The sequence below is a fragment of the Athene noctua genome, chromosome 1 (assembly GCF_965140245.1).
Source record: "Athene noctua chromosome 1, bAthNoc1.hap1.1, whole genome shotgun sequence".
Taxonomy (NCBI): domain Eukaryota; kingdom Metazoa; phylum Chordata; class Aves; order Strigiformes; family Strigidae; genus Athene; species Athene noctua.
The window spans coordinates 42,478,617-42,490,655 of record NC_134037.1 but is presented as its reverse complement, the minus strand read 5'-3'; the positions used below and the strand labels follow the sequence as shown (position 1 = coordinate 42,490,655).

At 40.5% G+C, this 12,039-nt stretch overlaps 1 protein-coding gene across 2 annotated transcripts in view; it reads left to right on the top strand.

Moving 5' to 3' along the window:
• Positions 1 to 12,039, top strand: part of UBE2J1 (ubiquitin conjugating enzyme E2 J1) — a 31,752-nt gene that overhangs the window by 9,135 nt on the left and 10,578 nt on the right. For both annotated transcript variants that reach the window (XM_074896025.1, XM_074896026.1), the window contains exons 2-5: positions 5,534 to 5,607; positions 7,283 to 7,414; positions 8,060 to 8,144; positions 9,575 to 9,680. In XM_074896025.1, coding sequence (XP_074752126.1) covers positions 5,534 to 5,607; positions 7,283 to 7,414; positions 8,060 to 8,144; positions 9,575 to 9,680 — 397 coding nt within the window. The remainder of the gene's footprint in view (positions 1 to 5,533; positions 5,608 to 7,282; positions 7,415 to 8,059; positions 8,145 to 9,574; positions 9,681 to 12,039) is intronic.

Below are 12,039 nucleotides of genomic sequence, written 5' to 3'. Positions count from 1 at the left end.
TCCTCCTCTTGTCCCTGCTCCGGCTTGGAATTATCCACAGACCGCAGTCCCTTAGGGTTGTACCTGTTCTGAGTGGAGCCTTATCTAGGATCTGCAGTCTCTCCAGGGGTGTACCTGCTGTGGCATAGACAGACACAGTCACAGCTGCTTTAAGTGCAGCTGTTCCAGTGTGGCCTTATCCATGGGCCACAATGTCTTCCGAGATAAACCTGCTCCGGCATGGCCTGACCCACAGCCACTGTCCCTTCACAAGTGAGCCTGCTCCAGCATGGCCTTACCCAGGGCTGCAGTCCCTCCAGAGGTTGTACCTGATCTGTTGTGGGCTTATCTGTGGCCACACACTTTGAGGTGCTCCAGCGTGACCTCCTGCACAGCCACTGATGCTTCAGGATGTACCTGCTGCGGTGTGGACTTACCCACAGCCACAGATGCTTGGAGGTTGCCTTCTCCAGCATGGACTTGTCCTTGGACCACAGCCCCTTCAGAGGTCTGCTGCAGCACAGACATAACCACGGCCACAGACACTTTGAGATGTACCTGCTCTAGTGTGAATTTATCCTTGGCCACAGACGCTTCAGGGTGTCTTGCTCCCACGTGGACTCATCCACAGTCCCTTTGACTCGAGTTCACACTGGAGTTCCAGCCTGCCCAGTGCAGCAGCACACAAACAGCAGTGATGCCCCAGCCATCTGCCAGCCCAGGCACATCGCTCTTTCTGTTATCAAAACGATCCCAGGGCACAGCAGAGTGAGATGATCAGCAGCGCAGCACTACAGCAAGCAGTGAAAGCAAAAGGCAGCCGCAGACAAGCATTGGACTCTAATATACAACAAGGCAAGCAAGGCCCGTGTCAAGCACAGGAGCCTGCCAATTAATAGCTACACAGCAATAATGGCTGCAAATTCAATTCATCACATTCCAGTCAAACCTGTCGTTATCTTGACCCCTTTGAGTCCTGCATTGGGCATCAAAAAGGACTGTTGTGCTGTGACAGTAGACAGCCACTGAGCACCTCACAGCTGCTCGCTCACTCCCCTGCAGTGGGATGAGGGAGAGAATCAGAAGAGTAAAAGTGAGAAAACTTGTGGGTTGAGATAACAGCAGTTTAATAGGTAAAGCAAAAGCCATGCATACAGGCAAAGCAAAACAAGGAATTAATTCACCACTTCCCACTGGCAGGCAGGGCTCCATCACATGTAACAGTTACTTGGGAACACAAATGCCATCACTCTCAACGTTACCCCTCCCCTTTCTCCTTCCCCCAGCTTTCTATGCTGAGCATGATGCCATGTGGTCTGGGATATCCCTTGGGTCAGTTGGGGTCAGCTGTCCCAGCTGTGTCCCCTCCCAACTTCTTGTGCACCCCCAACCCACTCGCTGGTGGGGTGGGGTGAGAGGCAGAGGCGGCCTTGACTCTGTGTAAGCTCTGCTCAGCAATAAGGAAAACATCCGTGTGTTATCAGCACTGTTTTTAGCACAAATCCAAAACATAGCCCCATACTAGCTACTGTGAAGAAAATTATCCCAGCCAAAACCAGCAGAACTGCTAACAAAACAGAGCTCTGTAAAAGCTAAATGTGATTGCTTTATTTTAAGACTATTTTTATTGTCACAATAACATATTTTTTGAAAATAAGACAAAATATTTTATTAAGAGAACATCATCCATGTTCAAGTCCTGTTGTCTAAGCGGCAATATTGATGTTTATGAAGCCTGATCACTTGCATTTTCTGTGTACAGAAGGGTTTCCTGGGCCATAAGGTGCAGAGTAGTCTAGTCATGTGTGATAGCAGTACTTAAACGTGACTTCAAGATACATCCAAGAGAAGCAGTTGTGTTGAATAGAAATTTCAGGACAGTTTAAGGTAAATATTAATAAGAAGTATGATTTGACGAGGACACAGTTTTGACAAATATATTTACAAATCATACATGCATACATTACACAAATGTTGCTCATTTATTGTGTTATTCTGCTGCTACTCAGTCCTAAAGCAAGCTGATGGTTTTAAATTTGATTCTTAGAGTTTTAACATCCATGTTTTGTTTTTCAGAAAAATTTGGTACGTTCAGTGTAATACAAGAGGCAGGTTATCAGGCAGAGCCTCTGGTGCCTAGCACCCACTCTTTCCTCCCCAGAGCAGGGGAGAGCTTCCACACCTCCTGCCAGGGTGGAAACTCTCCCTCCCTGTCTAGAGTTAGCCCAGAAACTTAATTTCTTCAGTATTTAATTTCAATGAATGTTATGATAAAGTGTTGACAAGTGTACCTGTGAGAGCATGGTTATTTTTCATGCTGACAGTCATACCACATTAAAAAATACTTCGTCTCTAAAACCTGTCTTTGACAAAGTGAATGTCTTGATCTGGATTTTTTTTTTTTTTTTGGCTGAATTAGTGATACTTTTTTCCTTTATTGACAGTTTGCAATTCTTTATTTTGAATGGGCTCAAACCCTTCTCATTTTTCAGAATTGCCATTGCCAAACGTTTGCTCAGATGACTCATTGTGATTTTAAGTGGGTTGAAATACCATATTTTGCATCAAAACTCTTTAATGAAGTTTGGATAAGAACGACATGTACTTGTTGCGGGCAGACTTTGTGAATTACTACGTTTTCGTTAGCCAACGAAGGGACTTTGTTCATGAATACTGCAGCTATGCTTAAAGAGGAAACAATTTAATGCTTTTTTCACCGGATCACATGTTCTGAGAATGAGCTTTTATTGGTCCAAGCTGTTCTTGGCAGTCTGGCAGTTAGCATTTTTCAGCAATGTGAAAGTAGAACCACAGAATGGTTTGGGTTGGGAGGGACCTTCAAAGACCATCTAGTTCCAACTCCCTGCCATGGGCAGGGACACCTTCCACTAGACCGTATTGCTCAAGCCCCGTCCAACCTGGCCTTGAACACTGCCAGGGAGGGGGCAGCCACAGCTTCTCTGGCAACCTGTTCCAGTGCCTCAACACCCTCATCATAAAATATTGTTTCCTTATGTCCTGTCACTACAGATCTTGGTAAAGTCTCTTTCTGTCTTTCTTACAAGCCCCTTCTCTTCCCCAGGCTGTACAACGCTAACTCTCAGCTTTTCTTTGTATATATGTGCTTCTTTTTCTTAGCCTTTCTTCATAGACCTGTGATTCTTTTTCTTAAGATATCCTAGGTTGCTTAATACTGAAAACTTTGTATAAGCAAATTATCTGTATACAAAAGCTAAATTATATATTTTGCTGTATTTCGTGCTCCAAGAGTGGAATAATATTTCATATTCTTTCAGTGTATTTTATGCTGGCTTCCTAAAATACCTATAATCTGGCTTCTTGATAATAAACTAGTACTATGAAAAAATACATACAGTATCACTGTCACTGTTAATTAAATACAAAAAATATGTTAAAAACCACCATGCTTTAAACTGCTTCCATTTTAAATTCTACTTAACAGGAGCCCACCTTCTTGTTGTCCCTACCTGGCTGCTGTCTCTGTTATTTCTCAGTGCAAACCCTTGGTTTCTTTGTTCCTGCCTGCCAGCTGCTGGCACTCAGTCCTCCAGGGGACAGCCTTGGAGCTGAAGCGGTAAAAAGACTGTTCCTTTTGGGACAAATCCAAAGTGCCAATGTGCGCTGCCAAAGATCCTGCACCCACTTACAGGCTGGGTACAAACCTTTCTCTGAGTGCCAGTAGACTTTTGTAGAATGGTCTTGAATTTTTGTTTTTTGCTCTAATCGTTAGCTTTCCCTCAGTTAACATGGGTAACTGCATATGATGCTGCTACAGGTTGGCCTGTATTTCTTTTCTATCTTGGTCCCTCATCTGGGAAATCTCAGTAACAAGAGTTGTCTGCCTTGTCCATGACTATTCTTTCTTCATTAGGCTTCGTTATATATGTTTTCAGTTTTCTTATGGTTACCCTTTTGCTTCGTGGAGTGTTCACTCCTGAGTTAGCTCATCCTGATGTGTGCCACTCTTCTGAAGGCAAGTGTCCAGGCTTGTGGTCTGTGAAGCAGTGCTGGGTCTGAAGCTGCTTCTGGTCCGGGCTGGTTTTCTTATTATTCCTCACTAATGAACTGGCAAACCTTAATCCAGATGAAAGAGTCAAACTGTTTTTCAGTGGAGCTCTGATGCAGCTGCCTGTGGCGTGACCTCGTGGGCTTTGCAAGGGTGTTTAATTGACAACTCCCCCAGGCAGCAGCACAGAATTGGGACAACTGGCAGCAGCAAATTTCTGCATAGTCTGTTTGCTTTTTGGGTTGTAAGAAGTGAAATCTTCAAACTTTGGGCTGTTGTTTATAGCTGTCAGGAAGTGCGAAGGAGGAAAAGAACTTTTCACAGTAGATTGAAATCAAAATTCCTCTGCAGGAAGGTTAGAGTAGCTTCCCTCACAGCATCATGAAATAAGTAAAGCCCTGGAGTCTGAGCATGCTACACAGCCTACAGTCAGCTGGTGATGTCAGTCTTTGTAAATCGAATAACTACAGTTCATTTTCACCATATCTTTATGCTTACACCATAAGGGAATTTGGACAGTGTTTCTCCTTTGTAGTTAGGTAATTACATGAGTGGAAGGGACATCCATAGCTTGAACTGAATGTGGAGGATGGATTAATGGATCCTGCCCCTAGGTAGTTTCTTAAAGAAGTAACTGGTATTTGCACTTTTTCCAGTAAGTAGAAGGGAGTAAGAACTTTCTACCTAACCTTATTCATAAGGCAGCATCCTCAAATCTCTTGTCTGTAGTTATGTTTAGCTCTTTATTAGACATTAATGCACGATGCACATGAGGGTACCTGGCAGGACAAATGATGTAATAGGACTTACTAAAGGGGAAGGAAAAAGGAGATGCAGAAGATACAGATGTTGATGGTGGTTCTGGGGTCAAAGGGTAACTAATGACTATCCCGAATTTAAGATAGAAAAATACCTGTGTGTCCACACTCCGGTTCAAATTATAAAGGCCCTGAATAAATTTTTCTGGCTGGGCATAAGCGTTTTAAAATCTTGTACAAATCTTCATCTGCCTGTACTACTGATGTGTTGGTTTCTCTCAAATCTTAATGTGACCTCCTTCGGAATAATTAAGGGAGTAGTCATGTAATAAGTCACGAGAGGTGGTAGGATAAAGCTTTTCAGCAGTTGTTTAAAGATGCACATGATGTCCTTTATGATAAAATATTGAGGTTATTGGTCTTGTACATCTTGTACTTAAGTCTGAAACTCCACTGACACCTGTGTTTTTCCTCATGTCTTTGGTGCAGTTAATAATGTAAAACTACTTTAGTCCCAGTGTTCAGTGTTGAGAAATGCTGTGACCATGCACCATAATTTTCATAAATTTGTGCTTGTATAACTCATATAAGATTTATTCAGCGTAATTTATATTGTGTCTTGGATTATTAGCTCCAGTGAAGAAGCTGGGATGTGGTGAAAAAATCAGTTAGCTGAAAAGAGCTCTTCAAGAAGTGTTAATGTATTTTTGTATGCAATAGGTATTAATTTTTTTCTTCATTTTCATGACTTACACTTTCTCTTTTTCAGCTGTCAAACGTTTGATGAAAGAGGCTGCAGAACTGAAGGATCCTACAGATCATTATCATGCACAGCCTTTGGAGGTTTGTTTCTATACATGTTTGCAAGAGTTTGTAATTAGGCGCTGTATTATTAATATATACTCTTAAGTTCTCTGTGCACATATGTATTTAAAATGTGCATATTTAGATACTAGCAGACCTTTTAAAATTGATTCAGTTCTTTTTTTCCTATGATGGAAATCAACAGCAGAATTCCACTTTAATGGTATTGTAGTTCCAGGTTGTTAATGAAAGTACATAATATCAGTTTTATGTTGCACAAGAGTAGTTTTTTCAGACAGATATAATATGTTTATTCCCCCTCCTCCTTCCTTGGACTACATAAATGCATTATGTTTAAGTTAAGCTTTTCACACCCAAACCGGACATCTGGCTCAGTTGCTGAGTTGCTCAGCAACTTAAGCCTCAGTGATCTATGAGGATTCACTATTTTGCATACAAAAAAAATGAGTGCAGTTCTGGATGCATTGTAAGTGAGAATGCTTAGATTTCACTTCAATAGTAGCTTCTTGAAGTCTTCTAAACACCCAGTTGAGTTTTTGGGCTGAGAGGATAGGGAAGTTCTGGTGGTTAGAAGCTTAAACAGAAACCCCTTCTGATTTTGCAGAAGGCAATGTTCTGTGGGTTTGATTTAGCTGTTCACAGAAATGCATAGCATACTTAACATGCTTAGAGAAAACAGCATGTTCCTAGGTGCAATAACATATACATTATTATTGACTAGTTTTGTCTGTACCTTGTGTTTCTCCATCCTGTGATGAAATGTAAGATTTAATTCATTATTGTAATTTACATGAAAGTCTTATTTTGGGGTTAGAGCAGTGACTCTCTGGGAAGAGAACAGTGGTGGGTGAAAGGAAATGCTGGAAATGTTGACATACCTTCCATCCTTGAAAAAGTTATAACTAGGTGGGCAGTCGCAGCCTTGTGATGCCAGTGTTTGGCATTAGTTGAGAGATCTTTTTCACTGACAGCAAGCCTCATTTGGCTTCCTGTCTAACAATAGGAGTTGTTCTGCTTGTACATATTCAGAAAGTTCTGGGCATCATGAGATCTGATACAGAAAGCCAAACACAGAACCCCAAAGAAATAATGCTTAAAGAGAAGTTATTTTTATGTCCAATGACAATAATATTCCAAATTTCAAAGTGTACCTGTTGTGCAGTAAGGCACAGTAGCTATTTCAAAATTGTTTATGGAGAGGCAAAAGAGGATAGAAATTCTCTGGTGTGTGTCAGATCCCTGTGACTTGGGCATGAAAGGGGCTTTGGGGAGGCTGTCATTAATATTCTTCCTTGGGATGGGTCTCCCCTTGTTTCTCCAGGAATTACTATTCGCTGGGGCAAAGACCCAGTTTTCCCTTAGTTGACTCAGTTTTCTATCTGTTGGGTAATAAACCTCTTGTCATAATTGATACAACTAGAGCGAAGAACTTGAATAATGAATTTGAGGGTTTCAACAAAGCCATTGTATAAGAAAATTACCAGAAAGCTACAATATTTTATCCTTTTAACCAGAATCTTAGTACTGTGTTGATTGTCCTACTTTCCATTTGATTTTGACTTAATAAAACCTCTGCTGTGCACTGTTTCTTTAGCCTGTCCTTGCTCAAGAAAATGGTGTTTAGTTGTCTCCTTCTTTGACACACTCTTCTTTCTTTTTTTTGTAATTCTCCCTTTGGTGGGGGGCATTTTAGGATAATCTTTTTGAATGGCACTTTACTGTTAGAGGCCCTCCAGATTCAGATTTCGATGGAGGGATTTATCACGGGCGAATAGTATTACCACCTGAATATCCCATGAAACCACCCAGCATTATTTTGCTGACGGTAAGCATGTTTGATAGTTTTTCATTTTTACATGATCGTTTTAACCGTAGGTGTCTTAGAGAGAGATTCTTGGCATTTAAGGTAATGCTATTTTTGTAAGAAGTGTGGCATAGTACAGTTAATGCTGCCAGTTTAAGACCAAAAGTCTTCCAGTTGACTTTGGTATTCTGTAATTACATGAAGCTTTGCACCTAACAACTGGAAGTTTTCTCCAGGAGTAATCACATTGCTGATGTTCTTTCTAACCTTCTGTTCTCTCCATGGGCCCTCTTAGTCTCTGTTGGAGACATTGGTCACATGTAGAAAGGCAGACCTGTGGTTTGAGGCAAAGCCCCCCATACAGCTGAAAAGCTATAGCTTGTCAGACTCTCTACATGTGGTCTGTGGGTTACAGGAGCAACAGGCAAACCACCATGTCACACTGGGACATGTGAGGTATCAGTTAAGTGTTTCATCATGCATGGAGGCAGATGGCAGACAACTTTGTTCAGAAGGCAGAGTGCCAATTTTGTGAGATTGGCAGTAATACAGTTATCAAATATTGTTTGCATATAGATTTATTTGATGATGATTTTTACAACTTGTACCAAAACCCAAGAGTTAACTTCTAGCATGTTTTATTATATCCTCCTTCTTCCTTTGAAGGCCAATGGCAGGTTTGAAGTGGGGAAGAAAATTTGTTTAAGCATCTCAGGGCACCATCCTGAAACATGGCAGCCTTCATGGAGTAGTAAGTAACAATAATTTGGAAAATGTTACCCCCATCAAGCAACAAGACCTTTAAACAGAAAAAATTTCACAAATAATGTTTATAGTGGAAAAGGAAACAGGTTTTGAGGGAGTAAAAGTATGGGAGAATTTGAGAAATGTAAAGTCATGAAAGAGCGGTGTAGGAGGATTTGGGAATGATATTAAGTAAATGTGGAGTGAAAGGATTGAGAAACAGAGGAGTGATCATAGGTTCTTATTTGTTTGCATGCAAAAGCATTAAGAATTCTCAGACTACTGAAGATTCTTTGGGCATGGTTTTTTTCTTTTTTAAATTGTTCTTATGAAAAGACTGTAAATCCTTCTGCTTAACCCCATTTTTGTATAATCACTAAAATCAGCTTGAATATTGATAGAGGGAAGAGTGGTCAGCTTTTAATTCTGATGCTGTACTTCTGAACACTCAAGAGTAACGACAATGTGGTCTGAGTCCAGAATAACTAAATGTTTTTTACCTTTTTTTAAAAGTTTCATTATCACAGAAAATGAGAGTTGGCACAATTCATTGAGGCAATATTTTTCCATGTTTGTATAATTTTAGCTTTTCAGAGTACAGTACATCAGTTATTTCTTTGGATATCTGTTGCACTTTTAACATATGTTGATAAGATCTTAGAAATGTTCTAGCAGGCCACTCTTCAACTTTTGTAAGGTCTCTTACATTTTTTAAAATATTAGAAAATACTGTCTTCTAAGTAGGAAGTGTAAATATCCTGTCTCTATTTTGTGTTACTCATCTTCCTGTGATATCAGTTTATCAGATCTACTGGCAAAGTGTCTTGAATTCTTAAATTTCATGACTGTGTAAAACGAGATTGAAGGATAGATATTGTCAAAAGAGATGTTTGAGATGACAGTTCTGTTATGAGCTGTTATTAGTATTTAAGTAAGCTCTTTCCCCAGCATGATCACATAGAAAGAAAAATTCTGTAGTACATTGCATAAAAGAAAACCACTGAGCTTCTATGCACTGAGTTTCAGAATTCATGTCTAATAGAAAACACATACAAAAAGAAAAATGCTCTATGAATCCTCCCCTTCTTTCCCCCCATTATATGTCAATCTGCCTTTTTTTTTCTTCAAAACCTATTTTTAAATTCTGGAATTCTAATCTTTATACTGATGTAACATTTTTGTGACAACTTCTCTTTTCTTCTCCGTGTTGGCTGATGGAAGAATAAGGCCATATCTTTCATTTATAATGTTAAGTTTAAAAAATGAAGAAGCCTTGCTGTGTACCAAAAAAACAGTGCTGCTTGTATGAAATTCAGACTACTCCTTTGGACAAAATGAAGTTTTGCAGGCAGAACTGCAACTTCTCTATACTGAGTATAGAGTGAGATGAAATAAGAGTTGTTTCTGCAACTTTGTATCTCTGTTTTCCCATTTTAGTAAGAACAGCTTTACTAGCCATTATTGGATTTATGCCAACCAAAGGTGAAGGAGCAATAGGATCTCTAGATTACACACCAGAAGAGAGAAGAGCTCTTGCAAAGAAGTAAGTACGAAGTTTGTTACTGTAGGTACATATATATGCACTCTCTTTTAGGGTAAGGCATTGAGTAGAAAGTGAGTCATTTTGGTCTGTTCTCCTGAATTTATTTCAAATATAAAAAAAGTTTTGTGCCTTGTATATATTTATTTGTTCCTGAACGTTGTGCAAACTGAGAACTTATGGTCAAACAACATACTTTGAGAGGACTGTGTTCCTTCCAGCATTGTGTGGTCAAATTAGAGGTTTATCTGAAATTCAGGCTTAGAAATGTGATAAACACTGTGATACAGTCATAATTGCAGCGTGGAGGAAAAATTAGTATGATGGAATTGATAGTAAGTGTAAGTGGGGGAGAAAACAACCAAAACAATGATGCATTATTTCCCTTAAGTAAATAATGCTAATGAAACAACAACAGAAAATTCTGAGGCAGCTTCTTTGGAATGAGTTTTAGAAAATTAACTTGAAATTTGATTTGTGACTGTGATGAAATGATTAGCTTAGTGGACAAGGGGAAAGCAGTGGATGTCGTTTATCTTGACTTTAGCAAGGCTTTTGGCGCTGTCTTCTTTACCATCCTCATAGAGAAACTCATGAAGTACAGCCTAGATAAGTGGGAATAGTAAGGTGGATTAAGAACTGGCTTTGTTGCCTGGTTGAAAGGATTGTGGTAAGCAGCACAAAGTCCAGCTGCAGGCCAGTCACTAGTGGTGTACTCCAGGGGTCAGTACTGGGGCCAGTGCTATCCCCTGTCATTAATGACCTGGATGATGGGGCAGAGTGCACCCTCAGCAAGTTTGCAGATGAAACAAAACAGAGGAGTAGCTGATACACCAGAAGGTTGTGCTGCCATCCAGAGGAACCTCAGTGGACTGGAGGAATCTCATCAAGTTCAGCAAAGAGAAAAGCAAAGTCCTGCCCTTGGGGATGAATAATGCCAGCTGACCAACTAGAAAGGAGCTTGGAAGGGGAGGACATGGGGGTCCTGGTGGACACCAAGCTGATTATGAAGCATCAACGTGCCCTTGCAGCAAAGAAGTCCAGTGGTTTCCTGGACTGCCTTAGGAAGAACATTGCCAGCAGGTAGAGGGAAGTGATCCTTCCTCTGTACTTAGCACTCGTGAGACATCTGGAGTGTTGGGGCCAGGTTGGGGCTGTGTCCAGGTCAGGTTACAAGAAAGATACTGATTTACTGGAGAAAATCCAGTGCAATGCCACAAAGGTGGTTGAGGGGCTGTTTCACACAAGGAGAGGCTAAGAGAGCTGGGAGTGTTCAGCCTGGAGAAGAGCAGGCTCAGGGGATCTTATCCACATGTACAAATATCTGAAAGGAGGGCGTAAAGAACACAGAGCTAGGCTCTTCTCAGTGTCGTCCAGTGACAAGATAAATGTCAACGGGCATGAACTGAAACCCATAAAGTTCAATCTGAATGCAAGAAAACACTTTTTTACTGTGAATATGGTCAAACAACTAGCACAGGTTGCCCAGAGGAGTGGTGGAGTCTTTATCCTTGGAAGTATTAAAAATGTGACTGGAAACAGACCTGTGCAATGTGCTCTGCTTGACCCTGCTTTGAGGAGATGGAACTCCTCAAACTGAACTATCAAGGAGACTGAACTAAATGATCTCCAGAGGTCCCTCCCAACCTCAACTACTCTGTGATTATCCTTAAATGAAATCTTACACCTGTGGGGTTTTTTTGGTCTTTCTCCTTTTCCCATCTGGGGAGAAGAAGGTACTTGAATTGAAAGACCATTTCCCTATTTTAGAAGCCAAGTTACTGTATTTCAAATTGTAATTAGTACCTTATTTTACAAGCAGATGTGAGCTTATTCTGCCTGTACTCTGAGCCAGTCAGAAGCTACAACTTTCCTGTTAGCATGGCGCTGAGTCCAAGCTAATAAACCCTGCTGAGGGGTAGGGCTTAGTGGGTTGGTCTTGATACTGTACTATCAAAGCTCTGTGGTTTCCCATGGGCTTGGAGAGCTGCCTGCAGTGTGCCCCATAGACAAATTATGTGTGCCAAACAGGAAAAGTAATGCTCTTGCAGAAACTGAAATTCCTGGATTTGAGGTGCAAGCTTCTGGGTCCAATTTAATTTTTGTAATAATAGATCTTTATAATTTACAGTTTTAATTTGCTGCAGATATAAAGTAAGTTTTAAAATGGTAGAAAATTATTAACAAAGTGTAGATAATAGCAACATGCAAGTCAGTTGTTAATATTTTCCTAAATTACACGAAAGAATATTTATTCATAGTACAGATAATTCTCAACATATTTTTTCAAGATGGTATGATTTGGGGTAGGGGGAAGTACTTTTAAGCCACTGGTCTTGACACCACTTGTCTTTCTGTGGGT